Source organism: Chelonia mydas, chromosome 2, assembly GCF_015237465.2.
Source record: "Chelonia mydas isolate rCheMyd1 chromosome 2, rCheMyd1.pri.v2, whole genome shotgun sequence".
Classification (NCBI taxonomy): domain Eukaryota; kingdom Metazoa; phylum Chordata; order Testudines; family Cheloniidae; genus Chelonia; species Chelonia mydas.
In genome coordinates, this window is record NC_057850.1 from 169288270 (window position 1) to 169312080 (window position 23811).

Here is a 23811-nt window from a genome sequence, read left to right on the forward strand (position 1 = left end):
TCAGGGTTGGAAGGGACCTCAGGAGGTCATCTAGTCCAACCCCCTGCTCAAAGCAGGACCAATCCCCAACTAAATCATCCCAGCCAGGGCTTTGTCAAGCCTGACCTTAAAAACCTCTAAGGAAGGAGATTCCACCACCTCCTCCCTAGGTAACCCATTCCAGTGCTTCACCACCCTCCTAGTCAAAACATTTTTCCTAATATCCAACCTAAACCTCCCCCACTGCAACTTGAGACCATACTCCTTGTTCTGTCATCAGCTACCACTGAGAACAGTCTAGATGCATCCTCTTTGGAACCCCCTTTCAGGTGGCTGAAAGCAGCTATCAAATCCCCCCTCATTCTTCTCTTCTGCAGACTAAACAATCCCAGTTCCCTCAGCCTCTCCTTTTAAGTCATGTGCTCCAGACTCTAATCATGTCACATGGATGGCACAAAACTTGCCAGCTAGGTAGCCATGTGGTTCAAGGGAGCTGGAGAAGTAGGTTATTCCCTGCTGGACATGAAGCTTCTCTGAAATTTAAAGGTGTGTGGGGGGGGAACAACTTGACAACTACTCCCTTTTAACCATTCAATGTCTCCCTGCTGCATGTCATGACTACCGCTTGGCTGCACTGCAACAGGGGAAAAGGGGAAGAACAATGGTGTATGGAATGCCCACACAAGCTCTTTTGGGCAGGAACTGTCTCTTTGTCCTGGGTCTGTACAGCACCTAGCACAATGGAATCCTGGTCCCTGATTAGGGCTCTTAGGCACTATGGTATTACAAACAACAAATAAACCAGTAATAAAACAGCCCTCAGCAACTGGTAGATAACAGCACCCCTCTCCTCAGGATGAATTCAGTCAAGGAAAGTCATTGTGATTGTATTATTAATTATTATTATTATTAAATATGGATATTACCACAGTACCAAGAAATACCAAAAACAAGACTGGTACTCCATTGTGCTAGGCACTGACAAAGTCCTTGTCCCAAAGAACTTGTGTTTCGTTTAGGTCTTGAAAAAGCTACTCGCCCACTCGCCAATGGCGAGACAAACAATGAGACCTGTGATTTAAAACCAGTCTTGCTTATGACCCTGCTGGTGTTTTAACTTTTATGACACAAGATTTCTTCCCATTTTGGCTGTAAAATAGTTTATTCTATGTCCTTTATCAATTTGACCACACTATCATGAAATGTAAATAAATATAGAAGTGTGTTCATTTTTTTAAATGAATGATGCAGGCTTAATTGGTGAGTATAGGTCAATTCCAAAGAATTAATGGCCTGTATATTAGCCAGATTGCATGAACCATTTCTCAACACTGTGGTATTTAGAGAAACTGAAAAATCATAGATGAGGAGACATCATATATCTGCTTCTCTGACACATTGCTACTGACTGGTTTCTTTAACAGGGGGTAATGACATGAACTGCAAGCTCTGCTTTCCTAAAAATCACTGAACTCATTTAGGTTTCCTCTAAGAAAGGAAACGTGCTTTCTACCACAGACCGAAGCAGTTTTCTTCATATGACTCCGCGATTAAGAACAATAGGGAAAAAAAGAAGTTGCTAAAATACTAACTCTTTTTAATGCCACCCGAGAGCAGGCAGTCTGCTTGTTAAATGTCGGAAGCTATTCTGTGGATCATTACTTACAACGTGCAAGATTTACAGAAATACTACAGCAGGATCCTCCTCCACACCACACATCATTATCTTCAGATTCACCAGTGAATTCAAAAATACCAGGTCAGTCTGAACAATGCTCCATTGGGCACAAAGGATAATACAACACGTTCACTCATAGTGTGTTTACTGGGACTGGAGGGAAAAACAAGAGGACTACTAAGAAGTTCTCCAGAGGTATTAAAACACTTTCAAATAAAGATGCAATTAATTTTTTTTTTGAGGGAACCGGTGAACAAAGAAATCTTTTGTGGGTGGAAGCAAAAGATTGTTTTTTTATTTGAAGGTACATTTAGTTTGTGAAATCTGTTCCAGTCCAGATCCTCATCCTCGACTGATTGCTAAATGAGTGGACCTACACTGATTGTCATCAACAGAGGATCTGGCTCCTTCTTTTTAGCCAGACAAAGTGCAGGGAGCAGCAGTATAATTTTTCTCTACACACAAGATCATGAGGACTTCGCAGGGTGAATACTGAGCACAAGTGGGAATTTAGCCACGTGACCTGCCACATTAACAATTCCAGAAACGGTTCCTAGCATTTTGTAGCGACTGCATCAGTCAGTACCCACCACCTCCCATTCAGCTGGGCACACGCAAAACTGCAATAGAATCTGGGCTGTTCCAAAGCCCATTCTCATGGCCGCCGCAGGCTCTGCTGAAGATTAAAGCTTCCACAGCTGAATGGGAAGTGGGCAATAAAAGCACATCAGAAGACCAGAACAGAATCTTCTCATTGAAGGCCTGAATAATTGAGCAATGCCCAGCGTGGCTTAGGGAAGGAATCCTCAGTCCAACATATGTTCAGGACAAGGACCCCATGCAGTCAGGCCATGACTGGCTACTGCTGAGTGTGCGTGTTTGCTGGAGGTGGAGGAGGTGGGGACAGAAGGCACAGCAGAGAAGGCATGCTGCTTTTCCACATGCTGTGTACCAACCAGGTGGTTCCATACTTGAGCCAAGGATCAACTCCTCCTGCCCCCGTTATACATGATCCCATAAGGAGACCTTTCACAGAAGTCACTTTCATGGGTTTGCTGCACTTTTGTCTGTTAGGGCAGCAGAAATTTCTTCTACATCTGGTACCTGCACTCTAGAATGTGGCCCAAGTGGTGACAGCCAATCGCTACAGGCTAAAGAACCAATACTGACAGACATGCCAGTGGCTGGGAATCACTGTACTGCAGGAATCTGAGCTTTAAATCAAATCAGTGACCAGAACCCCATTCACTCAGAACCCTAAACAAGAGCTGAAACCATTCCGAAGCACAAGCTGTTTCTTAAAAATGGATTGTTGGAATCAGTGGGAATTCTGCATGCAGGCAGCTGGAAGGATCAGGTATGTAGACTAGAAAATATTGCTCTTCCACAGGCCAGGAGAGAAGCTGAATCCCACCTGCCAGATTAATGGATTTCCCGATATCAGGGCTGCACTGTTCAGTGTCACTATGGGGGGAAACCACCTGCTAGGAAGTGTGGTTTCATTTAGCTTTGTTTGAATTGGCGAAATTCATCCTTATTTCCTAGCTAGTGGCTCTAACATATGAGGGCAAAGGTGACCAAACTTCAAGCTTCCCAGCTACTGAGCTCATCAAACAAGTGATTGGTGACTGCAGCAGGTGTTTTGGTCATGTATCACAATGGTACGGGTGGCAGAGGGGCATTCATGTGCATTGCTGGCACATGAATGCCCCTCTGCCATGTACATTGGTCAAACTGGACAGTCTCTACGTAAAAGAATAAATGGACGCAAATCAGATGTCAAGAATTATAACATTCATAAACCAGTCGGAGAACACTTCAATCTCTCTGGTCACGCAATCACAGACATCAAGGTCGCTATCTTACAACAAAAAAACTTCAAATCCAGACTCCAGCGAGAAACTGCTGAATTGGAATTCATTTGCAAATTGGATACTATTAATTTAGGCTTAAATAGAGACTGGGAGTGGCTAAGTCATTATGCAAGGTAGCCTATTTCCCCTTGTTTTTTCCTACCCCCCGCCCCCTCAGACGTTCTGGTTAAACTTGGATTTATGCTGGAAATGGCCCACCTTGATTGTCATGCACATTGTGGGGAGAGTGGTCAGTTTGGATGAGCTATTGCCAGCAGGAGAGTGAGTTTGTGTGTGGGGAAGGGGGTGAGAAAACCTGGATTTATGCTGGAAATGGCCCACCTTGATTGTCATGCACATTGTGGGGAGAGTGGTCAGTTTGGATGAGCTATTGCCAGCAGGAGAGTGAGTTTGTGGGGGGGGGGGGGGTGAGAAAACCTGGATTTGTGCTGGAAATGGCCCACCTTGATTATCATGCACATTGTAAGGAGAGTGGTCACTTTGGATAAGCTATTACCAGCAGGAGAGTGAGTTTGTGTGTGTGTGGTTTTTTTTGGGGGGGGGGGGTGAGAAAACCTGTATTTGTGCTGGAAATGGCCCACCTTGATTATCATACACATTGTGAAGAGAGTGGTCACTTTGGATGGGCTATTACCAGCAGGAGAGTGAGTTTGGGGGGGGGGGGGGGGGCAGAGGGTGAGAAAACCTAGATTTGTGCTGGAAATGGCCCAACTGGATGATCACTTTAGATAAGCTATTACCAGCAGGAGAGTGGGGTGGGAGGAGGTATTTTTTCATGGTCTCTGTGTATATAATGTCTTCTGCAGTTTCCACAGTATGCATCCGATGAAGTGAGCTGTAGCTCACGAAAGCTCATGCTCAAATAAATTGGTTAGTCTCTAAGGTGCCACAAGTACTCCTTTTCTTTTTGCGAATACAGACTAACACGGCTGTTACTCTGAAACCTGATTAGTCTCGTCCTCTCATTCTAGTAGGAATAATAGCTCTATGAAGAGACACTGTCCCTTACATACAGCTGAATCCGCCAAGCCCCAACATTAGCCAATCACATGACTCAGGTCTTTTTACACTTTATATTACAGACCTGTCTGTTTCTTGCCATTCTCTTTGGATCTTCTCTCAGACAGATGGGGATATTATTCACACAAGATTCACAACCGAAGCAGATTCCCTACCTTAACATCATTAATCCATGTTTGGCAACAATACAATTTTACCACAAGCAGCTAGTACTTAGTAATTCCTTTGGTGCTCACAGTAGTGACATTAATCATCATCATTTGTATTTGGAATTAATGTGAATTAGCATTAGATAGCATCAGAAAGCATTACATTACATTTAAATCTATTAGCTTTTCCTATATAAAGGATACAACAGTCTTTAAATGCAATTTCATTTAAAGAGGATGCATCACTGATTTCTTTGCCATTATGCACTAATTGTGAATACATTTCAATCCTAGAGCAATATAATTTTAATTGAATATAATCTCTTCTTCATTGTTTCAGAAAAAGATATCCACATTTTCCAAAATGTATGAATAAGCAAGAGTACAATTGTCTCACACAGGGATCACCAAACCTAACGAACAGACACTGATAGTAGGAGTACTGGAGAGGTAGTAGGAGTACTGGAGAGGCTCAGATTGCTTTTTTACTGCTGCTTTGGTTTACATCAAACATGTCTGCCACAGGGAAGACTATCCACTATTAGCCCGCAAGCGGATAGAAGACTTGAGAGAGATCAGTGACTGCCTCTGCTATTTCTCAGAGGGATGAGCAGCACCCCATCGTGCCAGGCTGTTGCCTTCATATCTGTCAAAAGTAGAACCTGACACATGCTGCAATGTGATCTTAGTCAATTTTCAGTTTCAACCTAATTAAATGCAGTGCCTTTCTTTCAAGTGAAACAAAGACCCTCCAGATAGAAGTGAATTGCGGTCTCAGAACCCTGGACAGTGGCACAAGGACACAAAAAGCCTTTTCAGCCAATAGGTTGGTATTATGAATGGGTTGACAGAGAAATGCATTAAGGAGTGTGTATGTTCAACAGTGAATGGGAAAGGCCATTTATTTGTTACCTGTTCTTGAATTTTAAATGAATAGTCCTAGAGATAGTGACTGAATTTCTATATTTATAGAAACCCAGCACCTCAGAGACAACAAACAGGTATTTTCTGAATTTGGCCAAGCTTCAGAAAGTATGAACATTCTGTAAGTATCAACAGAACCATTGGTTAAAACATAAAGCAGAAAAATAAAACATGGATAATATTTGTGAGTTAGAATTTGACAAAGAAAACTGTCTCTCTCCATTCTAATGTTGGTGAAACTGGCTTAGTATTGCACATGTTTCATCCAGGCAGGAAAGTTATATTTACAAACAACTTTTTGAAAGGTCTCAAAGCATTTTATAAACCACATATTTATAGTAATTGCTTCATTCTGTTCTCAAAGGCAGCCACCTCTGGGAGAGAACATGAAAGTGGTTTTCCAGGGCATAGCAATACCACAAACCATTTTAGGACAGGAACAGAATAATAATGTTTGATCTGTTTGAAACCAGAATGATTATACTGTATCTCATTGAAATTTTAGGTTTGTGAATATAATCAGCCTACTTAGAATCTAGTCAGGACATGAGGACATTGAACCAACTAGTTGTGAAAGTGCCATAGGATCCTTAGTGAGTAGAAATGGCCTGGACCTTGGTTTTCATCTTAGTCATCAAATATAATTTGCTATGGTCCACTGAACTTGGCAGCACTTTGCGTGGATATCAGTGCATCTCTTTTTTCTGACCTTCTTGATAGGACTGACCATACATACAAAGACCTTATAATCTTGCGAGCTGAAAAAGGCACTTGAAAAATCCATTTTATGAGGTAAATCCTGTCCGTGGTTTCTCAATGCACAAACCATATCAAATGGTGTTTATACACAGGCTTCCATGGCCAAAGTGTGGAAGATTAAACAAGATATTAATGGGTTTCAAGGACAACAAAATAATTGCACCATCCTCTTGCCTGATGTTTTACTTTGTTGTGTAGTAAAGCTGAACAAGATCCACACAGATGGTCTAATGACAACACAACACTGTGCACATTGGAGGATCCAATTTAGGTCCCAGTCTCGTTGGCTAGCAGGGGCCCAACTGCTGGAGAAGAAGGGAGCACATCATGTTACTCCAGAGTCTAGTTCTGGCTAAAATACACAGCAGCACAGATAGTCTCTCAACAGAGCCACAGCCAAATATCCTTGCCAGAGGGAAGGTAACCATTGTGTGTGGCCATTGGGTGTACTGAGGGAGAAGGAAATGAGAAAAACTGGACAGACTGTGATGAACAAGTGGAAATTTCTCTGCTAGACCAATGCAAACAGGTAGTTGGTTTGCAGATTCACCATATACTGGGTTCATTCATTAGACAGAGCTTACTAACAGCCTCGTTAGGGGTTAAGCAAAACACATGTGTACGCACACACAGAGTAAGTAGGTCAAGGTACGGGGGGACTCATCTTTCACAGTGTCTTAGGGTGAGTCCAACACTCACCTGAACTCCCAAGCAGCCATCTCTGTGCTCTTTTTAACTGTCACCTGCTGCATCATCCCAACATGGCAGAGCTATAAGAAAAGCACAGGGCTTCCTTTTACAGGAGCAACATGCTACACACTGACAGCACCAGAGATCCCAGTTGCCTCCACTGAAAACAAAGGTGCAGAGACCTAAAAGCGGAATGCTGACGTGTAAACAGGTTCTTTACCCAATAATATTGAGTGTAACCTCCATGATTATTCCACTTCCTTTCACATGTGCATGGAAGAATTATGGCAGGGTAATTCAGTAATTCAAGTAACTCAGGGCCCACCTTATAAAACAAACCATAAAAAGGGAGGATAAAGGTGGGAGAATCATTCTACAGCAATGTAAGGGAAAAAGTAAAAACATACGAAAATTTAGGCTATTCACGAATCCCTCCCACAGTCTCTTTAAAATGGATATTATCCCTTTCAGGAACAAGATTCCTTGCTTTGTATGATGCTGAACTCATTTTACCTCCCTGCAGGTAATGAAGTGAGGCAGCATTGTTTACATCACTGCCATCACCATTGTGATGAAAAGAAAAATAATAAACATGGTCCAGTGTGGCCAGAGTCACTTTCAAGTACAGAGAATACAAACCTCGCTCGCTGTCCTCCAGGAACTGCACTGAATGTATTTGCCTGAGACTTGTTCCACCTCCTGCACTGACCCTGAGGTGTGAGGTACTCACATATTGAAGGTTGCATCATTCAGATCAGAGTTTAAATTCAAGTTCTTCCCATTCTTATCTGAACAACTCCAGCATTCAGTTCCTTTGTTAAAAAGGTTTAAACTGGAATGTCTGGCTACATGTTTCCGAGGCAGATTTTGCGCCTACATTTTCCCACCCTGAGAATAAAAATGGACCTCCCCCTTTTTTTTTTTTCCTTTTTACCACTAAGCATTTAAGTCTTCAGGAGCTACTTTCCATCTTCCATAATAATTAAACCAAAGCTCAGGAAAGGTCAAGTACAACTAGATGGATTCAATGCCTGATTTTCTATCTCACGCATTCACAGAGGAAGAGAGCAAGCCAACGACAATGGCTAGTGTGCCAGACATCGGTTAGTTAAACTATGACAACCCACCAAAGGCTAAAGCAGGGATCGGCAACCTTTGGCACACAGCCTGCCAGGGCAAGCCCCCTGGTGGGCTGGGCCGGTTTGTTTACTTGCCAAGTCTGCAGGTTTGGCTGATCGCGGCTCCCACTGCCCGCGGTTCACCGCTCCCCCCTTGGCCTGGGACAGCGAACCGCGGCCACTGGGAGCCGCGATCAGCCAAACTTGAGGACGCGGCAAGTAAACAAACCAGCCCGGCCTGCCAGGGGGCTTACCCTGACGGGCCGTGTGCCAAACGTTCCCGATCCCTAGGCTAAAGGAAGGAGAATTTCTTTGATGGTCCCATGAACTAAGAGGCTTTGTTCTGTTCATGTTATGTGCTCTTTCTCTCTCATTTGCTCAGGAGAGAGGACGCTGACATGATTGTGCGCTGCTACATAATCACAGCTCTTCTCTGTCCTCTTCCTACCAACATTATTTATCATTCCTGACACTTCATCTGATGATGTACTCTTTCCCCATGTCTTTCTTCATGAATAATCATCAAAAGTCAAAAGATTTTTTACCCCAGTGAAGCTTTTTTCCTATTGTTTCTGAAATATTTATTCCAAAATTTCAGTTATAGGATCATAACTCCATGGGCTTCATAATCTCACAGTACAAAATAAAGATTGTATCATCAATCACATACATCCAGTACAAAGAATAGAGCATGCAAACTATTTTAAGTAAATTAATATTGACAGAATAGACAGACAACCTAATATGGTTCATTGAGAGGTATGTGTGCCAGGCCCACTTCTGAACTTGCAAGGAGTTTATTTTTGAATCCCATTATGCATGGTTATGAGTGTCTGTTCACTGTAAATCAGATTACGTGGGCCCCATGTGTATTAAGCAAGTGAACATATGAACACTGAAGAGAGGTCAAATAGATTTCATGGAAGCCATTTTGATGTGTGAAAGTCAGTTCATGGAGAGTTTAGATGCTTTAGCACTATGAGCCTGATATTTATTCTATTTATTCTGCCTATATAAGGTATCCAAGGGTGGAGCTTTTATAATGGTCAGATTTTACCAGCCTTACACTGAATAGTAAGCCCAGCTGCATTCTGACTATCATCTGTCCCCTGCAGGGAGAATGGCATTAACTGTCATTAGTATTGTGCCCTCCACGCTACCACAATGTGCCTATTTAAAATTAAATTTGACAATCTAAGTAAGGCCTAAATTTATTATAACTTAGTTAAATCATTTACATTAAATGTAAAAAAAGAATATTAAGCTGTACATGCTTTCTGCCATGTTTAAAAGGAAGTCAAACCACTGAACTGGTGGAAGTCACTGGCTAAGCATCTGGAACCAGAGTTGGCTAAAGTGCTAAACCAGCTTTTGACAGCAGGTGCAGAGCAACTATTTCTACATTTCAGTTTATTCAATTAGTTCAGTTAAACAACTAATTCATTCAAAGTTAAGAAACCTACTGGGAATGGAAAAAGCAGGGAAGCTTGTCTTCCTCTTCCAGTCTATGAATAAAAATGAGGTGAGAGGATAAGACTGGTTAGTTCTAAAATCTTGAAGGGCATAGCGACCAGAAACAATCACTTCATTTCACTAAACTACAGATAATACTTCATTTGTTTAATAAAAACAGTTAGTTTTAAATGTAAAATATATTTTGATCAACTTTTTCTTATTTATCCAGCACATTTATGCATAGAGTTTAAAGCCAGAAGGGACTACTGGATCATCTAGTCTGATTTAAGGTAGCTTTATTTAATAAAAAATGCTGTTTTTTTGTGCATTTTTAACTGAATTTGAATGTCCATCCAAACAGAACTTGATACAAATTGCCAGTAATAATTTAATCATCAAGTAAATAAGGAATACATCACTCACCATTTTAACATAATAAAAATATAAAAATGAAGATTCTGAATAAATGTAAGTTAAGCTATATAATTGCTTAAATAAATACACATACATATAGCATATGTTTCTGGTTAGCAAAAAGAAGCACCAAATTTGGGGTAAAGACTAAATTTAGTTGCAAATCAACATGTTTAACGGTCGCCAACCAATCAGAATTAATTTTTTTTTAGGAAACTAAAGAGTACAAATGCAAAACACTATTAAAATCAACAATTTAAATAAAAGTTTCCTGCCTGCTGATTTAATTCATCATTAACATCAGTGATTTAAATTGATTTGATTTAAATTAATTCACCCTACTCAGTCTACTATATTCATCAAGCAATTAAAAAGAAGCAAATAGTTTGATCTGATGTGATTTGTATTTGGTTAACATGTCAGTTCAAGTTCTCAGGTTAAGCGACTATGGCATTTGGGCATTTACCTGCCATGGGACCAGGTGTGCCAACATAAGGTTGAACAAAAATATTTGTTCAAAATGAGAACCTGATCCTACCCATATTTGGATAATCAGCAGCAGCACCATAGCAAAAATAGTGGAAGCACGACCTGAAGGCCCTGCCTAGGAGTGAGTTTTCCTTCTTTGGGTGTGTGTGTGGGCGGGGGTACCCTTGGCATATTTCCAATGAAAGGAATACAGGCAATTCAATAGCAAAAATCAGTTCTGACAGGTAGCAATGCCTAGTAATGGTGAGACATTTTTCACAACAAGGAAATAGGGTCCTATGCAAGATCACAACTTTAACGGTCTTTCTTTCAACACTTTGAATGCCAAGTCTTCAATGTCTCAAACATCTGGTGTTATACACACCAACTGTGATGTAATCCACAAATATAAATACCCACTAACCAGTGTTGCCAACTCTTGCCATAATTCACAAGTCTAGCAAATTGGTGTTTTTCTTAAAGTCCTCACAACTAGAGTCAAATGATTACACAAGAATCTTAACATTCCTTTTCATGGGTTCTCAACACTTTTGGAAATCATCTCATAACATAATCTGAAGAGTAAACATCTACCACAGGTTCCAAACCAATGTAGAAATGCTGGAGTCATAGCCACTGCGAACAGATCCATCTGATTTAAAGTAGCAGTCATGGTATGGCACTCGTGCCTTTACCTGACCTGCTTTTTGCTCCTCTAAACTCAGTCCATTCATCTTGCAGGTACGAAACATGGCATTCTAAATGGAGATAACCATTTACACATCTCCCATGTTGTTCAGTTTATGTAATGCCACAAATCCAAATGCCAACTAATCAGTTCATTAGAAAATTAAGCCCCTTCCCTACTCCCTACCCTCATAATAAATGGATCTTATGGGCATACTGGAAACAGTCCCGTTGAGGGTTAGGGCTCCGCAGCCAACCTACGAATTACAAAGCGTGTTTACCAAGGAATGCCACTGGAAGCTTAGGACACAGATTTCCAAGCTGTGATCTGTAAACCGCAAGTTGTCTACAAAGCCCTTGTTTGAGGTCTGTGGAGATATGGTTGGTCACATGGTGTTAGATCTCCTTCTTGTTTCCATTTCTGAGAAACAGAATGTAAGGGATTGGGAGATGAAGTGGTGAGGAAAAATGGATGGGATGGTGTGATTAACTTTTTTCAGAAAGAACAAAGACTTTTCAATGAACACAGCTAAGAGCTCTCCACTGGATTATCTTTCCAGGGCAAGCAATTGCTGTAGTTCCCAGAGGGATGTTAGACAACTGTGAAGGGAAGGGGAAGTGTGCATGAGACACTCTCTCCATTAAGATGTGATCCACCCTTGAGAAAGATTGAGAGCTCTGCCTTGGGGTATTGCTAGGGATGGATAAAAGCATGAAATAAAGCCAGCAATATTTAATTTATAAACCTATAATTGCTAGACAATTATTTATTTGGAATGAAAGTATCAAGGATTTCATCAGTGCATTGTCCACATTAACAGATGGAAATAGCAGCGATAGCTTAGAAACAAACACAAACAGAAAAAATACCTGAAATAGTTGCCTGGCTCTAATTAGGATGACAGCTGGGTAGAATTTATGGACCCTGGATACAATTCAACCCTGGGATAAGCAGGGGGCAACTCCATAGGAATAATTTAGGTCATCTGTGTTCACAATGGACTGGAAACATGTCACCTCAGGATGTGATGCAGACATAAAATTTCTAGACACCATTAATGACTGCTTCTTGGAGCAGCTAGTCCTGAAATCCACAAGGAGAGAGGCAATTCCTGATTTAATCTTAAGTGTGCACAAGATCTGGCCTAAGAGGTGAATATAGCTGAACTGCTTGGTAATAGCAACCATAATGTAATTAAATTTATCCTTGTAGGGGGGAAAATACCAGAGAAACACACCACAGTAGCATTTAACTTCAAAAAGGGGAACTACAGAAAACGAGGCTAGTTAAAAGGAAATTAAAAGGAATAGTCTCAAGAGTGAAATGCCTGCAAGCAGCATGACAACTTTTTGAATACATCATAACAGAGGCTCGAACTACATGAACACCCCCCAAAAAATGACAGCATGGCTAAACAACAGAGTAAAAGAGATGGTTAGAGACAAAAAGACAGCCTTTAAAAATGGGAAGTCAAATCCTATTGAAGAAAATAGAAAGGAGCATAAACTCTGGCAAGTCAAGTGTAAAAGCATAATCAGGCAGGCCAAAAAAGAATTTGAAGAACAACTAGAAAAAGACACAAAAAATAACAGCAATTTTTTAAAGTACATCAGAAGCAGGAAGCCTGCCAAATAATCAGTGGGGCCACTGGAGGATCAAGATGCTAAAGGAGCACTCAAGGAAGACAAGGCTGTTGCGGAGAAGTGAAATGAATTCTTTGCATCAGTCTTCACTGCAGGGAATGTGAGGGAGATTCCCACACTTGTGCCATTCTTTTTAGGTGACAAATCTGAGGAACTGTCCCAGACTGAAATGTCAGTAGAGAAAGTTTTGGAATAAATTGAGCAATTAAACTGTAATAAGTCACCAGGTCCAGATGGTATTCACCCAAGAGTTCTGAAGGAACTCAAATATGAAATTGCAGATCTACTAAATGTGGTAAGTAACCTACTAGTTAAATGAGCATCTGTAGATGACTGGCAGATAGCTAATGTGACACCCATTTTTTAAAAAGGGTCCAGAGGTGATCTGGCAATTACAGGCCAGTAAGCCTAACTTCAGTACCAGGCAAACTGGTTGCAACTGTAGTAAAGAACAGTATTATCACACACATATATGTTGGGGAAGAGTCCAATATGACTTTTGTAAAGGGAAATCATGTCTCACCAATCTATTAGAATTCGTTGAGGAGGGGTCAACAAACAGGTGGACAAGAGTGATATAGTGTACTTGGATTTTCAGAAAGCCTTTGACAAGGTCCCTCACCAAAACCTCTTGAGCAAAGCAAGTTGTCATGGGATAAGATGGATGTCCTCTCATGGATCAGTAACTGGTTAAAAGATAGAAAACAAAGGGTAGGAATAAATGGTCAGTTTTCACAGTGGAGAGAGGTAAATAGCAGGGTCCCTGAATGATCTTTACTGGGACCAGTGCCGATCAACTAATTCATAAATGATCTGGGAAAAGGAGTAAACAGTGATGTGGCAGAGTTTGCAGACTATACAAAATTCCTCAAAATGGTTAAGTCCAAAGCTGACTGAGAAGAGTTTCAAAAAGATCTCACAAAACTGGGTGATAAAATGGCAGATGAAATTCAGTGTTAACAGGTGCAAAGAAATGCACATTTGATAACATAATCCCAACTATACATATAAAATTATGAGGTCTCAATTAGTTCCAAGAGATCTTGGCACCATTGTGGATAGTTCTCTCAAAACATCTGCTCAATGTGTAGTGGCAATCAAAAAAGGTAACAGAATATTAGGAACCATGAGGAAAGGGACAGGTAAAAAGACAGAAAATACGATATTGCCACTATATAAATCCATGGTACACCCACATCTTGAATACTGAGCGCAGTTCTAGTTGCCCCATCTCAAAAAAAAGATGTATTAGAATTGGAAAAAATACAGAGAAGGCTACAAAAATTATTGGAGGTATGGAACAGCTTCCATATGAAGAGACATTAAAAAGACTGGGACTTTTCATCTTAGAAGAGACACAACTAAGTGGGGTTATAACAGAGGTCTATAAGATCATGAATGGTGCGGAGAAAGTGAACAAGGAAGTGTTATTTACTCCTTCATGTAACACAAGGATTAGTGGTCACTAAAATAAATTAATAGGCAGCAGGTTAAAAATAAACACAAAAGTACTTCTTCACACAACACACAGTCAACCGGTTGAACTCACTGCCACGGGATGTTGTAAAAACCAAAAATATAACTGGGTTCTAAAAAAGAATTAGATAAGTTCATGGAGGATAGGTCCATCATCGGCTATTAGCCAAGATGGCCAGGGATGCTCCGGGTCTCACTAAACCTCTGACTGCCAAAAGCTGGGACTGGACGACACAAGATTTATTACTCGATAAATTGCCCTGTTCTGTGCATTCTCTCTTCTGACAGTGGCCAGTGCCAGATGCTTCAGAGAGGGCTACATCTGTCAGGGTAATCCGCAGGGACGTGCTGGATGCTGCTTCCCGCAGCTCCCATTGGCCGGGAACAGCAAGCTGTGGCCACTAGGAGCTGCAGTCGGCCGTGCAAATGTAAACAAACGGTCTGGCGGCCTGCCAGTGAATTACCCTGACGGGCCGCAGGTGCCCACCACTGGGCTAGATGGACCACTGGTCTGACCCAATTATGAGGGATCCTGGGCCTTGAATCCGGGCCTATTGGTCCCTAGGCAGTGCTCAGGCCTCAACTGCCATCCAGCAGCTCACCTGAGTAACCAGGGAAGGGTCCAGCAAATGGTTAGCTCTCAGAGGGCCCTGCCCCCAAAACTCCCAATTGGTGGAAACACCCTGCTCCCCAATTGGCTGAGGAGTGCTATATAAACCAGGAACAACAAGAAGTTGTGTGAGCACCTAGAACAGTGGTTTTCAACCTTTTTCATTTGAAGACCTCAAACATTTCGAATAGAGGTGCGGACCCTCTGGAAATTTTAGACATAGTCTGTGGAACCCCAGGGGTCCGCGAACCACAGGTCGAAAAATCACTGAACTAGAGGAATCTCTGGGTGGCTGCTACTACAGACCCCTCCTGCTACTGCCTACTCCCAGTTCCTGCCTCCACCTGCTCCTGGTTCCTGTCCTCCTGTCCCAGATCCTGCTTTCCTGCCCTACTCCAGGGCCTTATTCCTCTGCCTGACCTCTGACGCTGCCTCCGGGTCTGACCTTCAGCTTGGTACCCAACACTGTCTTTGTTTTTGACCTTTGGCTCCAACCACAAGGCATGACTCATGCTTGGAACACTAGGTCTGACCACCCATGGCCTGGTGATTGCACCACTATGGGCATTCTTACGTTCTTACAGTAGACATGAATTGTGCTTGCTGTCTCTCTCTTCAGGGCTCTGTTTGTTGACGCAGAGTACACTGCTCTCCAAAATATTAGTCTTCTGCATGGTTCGCTTCAGACTATAAGACTATATTACGGCAACACTGAACCAACAATATGATGCTTCAATCCCTGAAAGACAGCATCTTGCAGGTAGATAACATAGCAAACTGGAACTGCTGAATTTGTGGATGGTAATAACACTTATGGGAGAGAAGAATGAGACAGGATGAAATGGCAAAGGGGAGAATGGCAGAAGAGGAAGATGACAAAGGATATTAAGGGACTAAGAAAAGTGGGGGGAAGATTTATAAATGGGTAGGGGACAGCAGAAGAAAAGAGATTAGAGATAATAGTTTCCAAGTCTTTGGGACAGGGATTGTGTCTTTGTGTGTTGTTGTACTGTGAATGGGGCCCCAATCCTGAGTGTAATATAAATAATAAATGATTTTAAAAAAGAATATATAAAACAGCAAGAAAAAAAATTACCCAGTACATTTGGGGCAGATTCTGCTCTACCCCTGGTGTAAATCCATTAAAGTCAGTGGAGCTGCAGAGCTGTATAACTAGTGTAAATCAGATTAAAATCATGCTCCAAAATCTCCAACAGAACTTTGGGGATTTATTTAAGAACGTAGAACACACAAACCAATGGTCTTTAAATGTTCCCTCCAGGTCCCAGTCAGGTTTCTTCCCCGACAGAATTAAGACCATTAGCAAGAGAGAAGAGGCTAATCCCACCCCTTTGACCATGGATGGCTCTGGAGTGGACTTCACAAATTCCAAGCTTCAGTTGTGGCTCCTTCTCTTCAGTTCTCAAGCTAATTGCTCACACAACCAGGAAATCATTGTTTTCAGACACAGGGCCAAATTTTCTGGTAGTGTAAGTTGGCCCAGCTGCACTGAAGTCAATGGAGCTATGCCATTTTATAGCATCAGAGAACTCACCCCTCAGTTCACTGACTCCCTAAGTCACTTAACTTGCTATTTTTTTAAAAAAAAAAAAGAAATATAAAATTACAGTGAACTCAATAGGGCTACGCAAAGTAGTAAAATTAAGCATGTGCATAAATGCTGGCAGACTCAGCGCTTAGATCTTGAAGTTTTAGGTTACTGAGAAAGAACAACTGATGCCTTGCTCTGTTCTTGTTCACCTTCCATAAAAGTAAAACAGATCTATACTAATGCATTCCAAGATTCGTAAAATAATTTGTAATAATTCACACAAATTTCTTACAAAAGATCCACTCAAGATGTTGGGTGTTTTGGCTAAAGGCTGCAGGATTGGACCTGATCTCTCCCCTCTCCCCCCAAGCAACCAACCTAAAATAAATGAAAGTAATATTTCTCCCCAAATAAATTTCTTCCAATTAATTAAACACAGTACACCTGCATGCAGTACACACGTATGGCCTTACGTTGTTCCCATTGAACTCAATGGCAAAATTCCAACTGACTTCAAGTAGATGTTTTCATGGCTGCCTGGGAAAGATAACTGCAATGCAACCTCATCAGCGAGGGTTCCCGCTTCTGTAACAGAACAGGTCAGCTTCCAGCCACCCATGTCTACATTTGCAGAGTTGTTTCATTAGGAAAGGACATCCTAGTCACTAACATCTATGCTGCAAAAACAAAAAAACACAGCAATAAGCTCAGAATCTGGGTCAACGGACTTGGCTCATGGGGCTAAAAACAGAAGTGTAGATGTTTCCATTCGAGCTGGAGCTTAGGCTCCAAGACCCTCCCCTCTCACTGGGTTTCAGAATCAGGACTCCAGCCCAAGCAGGAACATTTATGCTAGTATTTTCAGCCTCAAGCCTGAGTCAGTTGACCCAGGCTCTGAGACTCACTGCCGTGGGGTGCTTTTTTTTTTTTTTTGTAATGTAGACATACTCGGATAAAGCTCCAGTTTGGAAAAAAGTTTTGTTCTCCCTTTGCACCTTCCAACTGCTGCTTTTTGCTATCCCCCAGACCTAAGGACAACATCTTCATTCTTCATGAGGGGTGGTAATTCCTCTAATAAGTGCTTCCACTGAACTCCAGGAAATCCTAACCATCCCCATGTTCCAGTCCCTCAGCAACAACACCTCACATCAGCTATAGACAAGAAGCTCTGCCTCCAGAATACACAGGCCTATCATTAGGTGGGGTTACAGAAGTGAATATGGAAAAAATTAATCATTTCAGCTAATGCAATAACTTAATACATACACTTCGGGCTGACCTTTAACTTTAAAATGTTGGCTCTGACTTGTCATTCTCGGTGAATGATTATCCTGCTTTCAGATGCTTCTAAGAGAAAATCCCTGTGGTTGGACTCTCAAAGGGCATCTGATTTCTAATTTTCTTGTGCATTCTTTGCTGGATTTTAGGGCTTGATCCAAAGCCTGCTGAAGTCACTATCTTCCATTGGCTTCTATGAATTTTGGCCCAGGCCCATAGCTGGGAACGTTAAACCTAAATAAAACAGTCAAATTAAAATAAAATTTTTCTACTGCCACTAATCTAGAGATCACTAGATCTGGTACTTTACGAAAGGCTGACACAGGTGTCACTAGGAATGTCTGTGGATTCTGCTAGTTATGTTACAGCTCAGATACCAAGGTAATGAGGTACCAAGCCTGAATGGGGTACTTATGTGGCAAACATTCTAGAAAGTCACTTTAACAACCAACTCAAGGGGCACATGTAATGCTGAACAAATTGCTACAGTGCTCTGTCTGCTATGTCTTTCATGGATTTTTGTTGGGGGGGGGAGGGGGGGGATTTTTTTTTCCAGAGGAAAAGAATCTTCCCAGGGGACCTATTTTCTTTTCCTCCTGTAACCTTGGCGCGCACACACCAGAAAAATTATAGCTACAGTACAAATAAAAATAGCTAGAGAACCTACAGCTGTTGTTGATTTCCAAAGTACTCAACCTTGCCCATTTAATGACAAAACAATATGATTTGATTTCAGTCCTGGCAAGATATCGTACTTCCAGGAGGCAGGTATTTCAGCCAGAGTGAATGCCAAAGGCAAGCAACGAATCTGAGTTTCAAGGAGAAGAGGACAGATTGGCATGATCAAGACCACTGAATGTCCACTTAAACTTTTCTGCCTGCCTTTTCATTCCCATTTAAACAGTCAAACACCAGTTGATTATATCAGGCTCGCAGACTTCTTAGCAAGTAAAGCAGAAAAATATGTTTAATGAGAGCTCACAAATTGGAAACACATTTTTACAGCTAAAGAACAGATCTTTCTTTCTATTTTAAGTGCTGAAATGTCTAACACAATTTTTTCCCCCTAAATAAAGTTCAGTTTCAAATTTGTCATCGGTGTGTATTTTGTTCTCCTACCTGAATAAAGAACAAGGTAACTGTAAATTTCTAATGAACAAAAAGTGTCCCAGTCAAACTTTGTAAATAATAGCCAAAGAGGCAAAATGGTTTAGGATTAGCTAAGAAGGATGTGACACCGAAAGTACTTACCTGTGCAGGCCGCAAGCAACATTTCACTGGACCCAGGACAAACCCATAACATGGGCCCCCATCCCAATTCACCCACCTACTTAAAGAAAGAAAATATTTTATTTCTGAAATGGCACAGATAAGCCTTATCACTTTATGTTTCTGGCCTTTGTCATTGAAAAGTCATGCATGACCTCACTAAAGTCAATATTTCTTGTGAGTTCACACTCAACAGACAAAACAGCAAGATGACTTAAGCATTCCTGTGCCATAGAAGATCATCTGTAGTTTTTGATGAGTGCCAGCTTGCTGAAATTTCTTTTGGCTTCTGCCACAGACACTGGCAATGTGAAAAAAATTCATAGGGTTATACACACTTCACTGAAAATTAGTTGCATTTTTTGTTGTAAATCTCATTAACTGGTGGTGGCAGTTCAAGTTCTTTTCCAAAAGTAGTCTTGAAGATTTTTTTCAGATACAGCATTTCACATGAAAAGTTTTCCGAAAGAGCCTGAAGATACTTGAGAACCAGATATTTGAATAGTTCCTTCAGTTCCTCAGGCTCCAGTGAGACATATTTTAGGACTAAATGGAACATAAAACAAATGTCATTGGTTCTTTGAATCAGCATTCCAATTCTTAGATAACATTGTCCAAATCTGCATAGAACATATTCCTTCTTAATACTCTCTTTCATCTTCAGAGGTGACAGAATATGAATCTTCAGAGTGTCTCACCATTAAATCTTTTTTGGTCCTCCCTGATGGCCACCGGTGTCAAAGTTGCTTTAATTCTTCAATAATATCAGCACTGAGAGTGGACTCTGAATCAAGAGAGATTCTTGATGTTGCTTCAGTTCTAAAACTGCTTCTGATTGGCCCAGGTAAATCTTGAGAGATCTGGACACTGCATAGTTGCATAGGTACAAAGATATCACCAAGATTATACAAATAACATTTAGTCAAACTCAAACATCCACAATTTAGCCTGAATTTTTTTTCACACGGTGATGGGCTTGTGGCGCTCTGGCTGGGCCCATTGGCAATGGGTAGGCTCTGATAAAGCGTACACATTTCCCCCCTGCCTTTAGTTGGGGGCCTGTACTTGTGACACTGCCAGCACCATCACCAACCACCAGGGATTGCCTTATACTTAACTGATTACAGATTAGGCAATGCAGAATTAATACTGGACAGCCAATGCTTACACACACACACAACGAGAGAGAGAGCGCACGCGTGCAGGTATCCAAAAGCAGCAATTAAGTGAAAAATTATAGCTTCATTTATGCATGGAAAATTAAATGATACAGAAATGAAACAGAATCAAGAAATAAATAACTTTAATAAGGAACTGTAGGGCCCACTCTGCAAACCCTAACTAAGGCAAGGACTTCAATTCACTTCAATGGTACTATTCACATGAGTAAAGACTACTTGCCTGAGTATGGGTTTGCAGGATCCAAACTACACAGTATGTAATATTTAGTACAAAAATTCCAACCTCTTCTTTCTAAGAGCCCATCTACACTAGGTTTCAAACAATTTGATTCCATCCCCACTGCCAAGACAAAAACAGCATTAGAGCACAGACAGGACACTGCCGTGTTTGAACACAGTGCTGCAGCATGGTACGTTGTGCTGCACAAAGACGACACTAAATTACTCTGACCTAGGCCCAGTCTCTGCTAGCAAATGGGCCACCGATTTATAGACACATTCATTACCCAATGCAAGAGGGGGCAATCACGCATTCTCTGTCGAGTGTTGAATGGGGCTTGGCTCTGCCTATACCAGTAGTTAAACTACATTTAACTACAGTTGAAGGCCGTGGGGATTCAGCAGGATAATCATATGTAACACGTTGTCAAACATGGCCCCACATCTTGTGTTGACACAGGGTAGGCTCTGTTTAAACTACAGCTTGAACTGTGAAAGACTCAACAAAACTGATTGTTCCTAGCACAGCTTTCCTGTCCAGCATGGACAGGATCACTTTGGTCCCTGTTTATTTTCCCAAACAACAGAACTAGCTGAAATGGTACCGTACTCTCCCTGGGGCAGTCTGTAGCATGGTTTTTGAACAAGGTTGTAATATGATTTGTGACTGTACTAGATGGGGGTACAACCACCCCAGGCTGCAACCATATGTGAAAATGATTTCAAACATGATTTCATCTTAGACGGTGGGCAGAGCTTTAGGTGAGACAATCTTCCTCATACCCCCACATAGGACACATTTTTAGAGCCCAGCATGGATACACAATTTGTATCCACATCCGATCCGCAATCTGCAAAAATGATTCGCAGATTTACAGGGCTCTGCACATTTTTACTAATGCAACTGGAAAGTTTCAAAGCAGTGTAACAAAATGAAAAAGCAACATGGGTAGAAATGGGAAATGTTTTCAAACTACCATTGTGGACACCGCCTCAGTACAGAAATAGCCTGATCCCAAACCCACTCAAATCTACTGGAGTCGTTCCACTAACTTCACTGGGTTTTGGCTTCGGCCCTAAAACTTTCCTCTCAATGAGAGAGCATAACTGGTAAAGTTTTTTCTACTACGAAGATACAGTGACATGATAATAAATTAAAAGCAGCAACAATCAATCACTCTTGCTAACTGTGCACCTCTAACTTTTCTTCTTTAATATTTCAAATATTAATTATTTAAATACCTGTCAATGGGTCATAAGGCAAGTGCTGCAGATGATACTTGAACTGCAGGCCTAACTAAAATGAGGGAAGCCATCATAACGAAGAAGAATGGAAGCTCTAAATGCAGGGGAAACCTCTTTTAGCTTATGCATAAATAAGATTTCAGGTAGCCCTGAAGCTGACAAACAAAGCAAGCAGCTTCTTGAGGCTCTGCAAAGTTAAGAGCCCTGCAGTTCCACATACGCTATGCAACTCAGGGACCAACCCCGTTTTCCCCCTCTAGCAGTAAGAACCACCACCAGACACTATCATGCAACAGTTGGGTGACGGTGATTGTGGAAAAGCCTGGCCTAATTTCCTCCCTCTAGCAACCTTAAAAATGGTAAGAGCTGCCTTGAGAGAGTGTCCCAGGACAAGATTTGTCTCAGGGAAATGGTGTGTTGCATTTTCATTTTAATCATGTATTTCTTGGAGGGCTGTGTGCTCACAGACTAGTTTTCATTGGTCCTTCACAAAAGAAGCCAAAGTCAGAATATTTTTGGACAGGTGACCAGCCGGCTAATTATCACAGCCACTCCTAGAAGCCTGCACTTGGGACAGCACATTGTTCATTAAAAAAAAGGCAACCCAGCACAGGAGGTAGCATTTCATACTTGAAAGGAACAGTGGCTGAATTAGAAGCACTTTACAGCTTGATTGCATCTTAATTGGAAGTCTTCAGAGAGTATATTTTCATTTTGACTTAAGTCCTGTCCACCAAACATAATTTAAATGTTAAACTTTTCTCTGCAACCACAGGGGCTAGCACCCTCTTTGTTTTTAAGGGAAAGCTCCCATAATCACATGACTCAAAGAGCTGGGTCTTTAAGAAAATCACCAGACTTTCAATAAAATTGTGAGAGTTGGTAACACTGAATACTCAACAGGACACCTATAGTTAAGGCTATGTTTTAGTCACGGGTATTTTTAGTAAAAGTCCTGAACAGGTCAAGGGCTGTAAACAAAAATTCACTGACCATGACTTGTACTATTTACCCGTAACTAAAATTAGAGCCGGGTGCTCTGGGGGGGGAGGGGTGGTCTGGGGGCATCGTGGGTGCTGGGAGGGGTGGGGGTGGCCCAGGACCAACCAGGGAGGTTGGCAGGGCTGGTAGGCTGCCTACCCGGCTCCACATGTCCCTGCAGCTCCTAGGGGGAGGGAAGGTCGGGTGGCTCCATGCGCTGCCCCTGCCGAGCTCCAGTTTCACAGCCAGCAATCACAGCCAGTGGTAGCTGCGGGGGCAGTGCCTGCAAGCAGGGACAGCGCACAGAACACCCTGGGCCCTCCACGTAGGTCAGGAGTTGCAAGGTCATGCCGGCCACTTCCAGGGAGCCTCCCCCGGCCAGGTAAGCACCGCCCTGCACCCCAACCCTCTGCCCGAGCCTTGAGCTCCCTCCCACACCCAAACTGCTGCTGGCCCAGGGGCTGCCCGAGTGTTCGGGCAGCCCCTCAACCAGCCGCACTGGCTGCTGCAAAAGTCACAGAGGTCACAGAAAGTCACGGAATCCGTGACTTCTGTGATTGACATGCAGCCTTATCTATAGTCCGTGGCCACATTTTGAAAACCCTTCGCCTATTTCCTAATAATTTATTAAAGGGTTTAACAGGACATAAGAGAAAGGAAAGCTATTTGTCTTTTAAATAAAGTACACAAGTTACTAAACTAAAATGGATCATGTTTATGAGTGATTAAAAAAAAAAAAAAGAGTAAGCTCTGTTCTGAGCTGGGGTTTTTTTCCCTAAAGACCGCTTACGTCGTTTCCCCTACTATCCATCTTGCTCTGAATACTACTGAATTTTTACATCACTACATTTGGCTAGCCATTTTTCAGAACGCTCATACTATGACAGTGTTTCAGGAATATTTTACTGGCTGAAAGCTTTTTCTGGAAGAGAGTGATCGCAATATCTTTTAATTTCACATGCAAAATTGAAAAGCTCATTTTACTGTTTCCAAAATGGAAAGGGAGAGGGGACTCTCTAGAACCATAAATTAGGCTCCAGCCTGGTGTTACTAAGGAGGTAGGGTTACTAGGGAGGCAGCCCCGAGGCCAAATTCAGTGTGTGTCAGCCTGTAACTATGAATAAAAATAGCTGGTCAAATT

The 23811-nt window shown here is 41.8% G+C and overlaps 1 protein-coding gene across 4 annotated transcripts in view; it reads right to left on the reverse strand.

Annotated features, from left to right (window-relative positions):
- Positions 1-23811, reverse strand: part of VOPP1 (VOPP1 WW domain binding protein) — a 104247-nt gene that overhangs the window by 32344 nt on the left and 48092 nt on the right. Inside the window, exon 1 of one of the 4 annotated variants that reach the window (XM_043540519.1) lies at positions 13383-13540. The exons of the other annotated variants lie outside the window; for them this stretch is intronic. Within the exon in view, the coding sequence (XP_043396454.1) occupies positions 13383-13535 (153 nt within the window). The 5' untranslated portion in view covers positions 13536-13540. Of the gene's footprint in view, positions 1-13382; positions 13541-23811 lie in introns of those variants that run through there. 4 annotated transcript variants of the gene reach the window in all.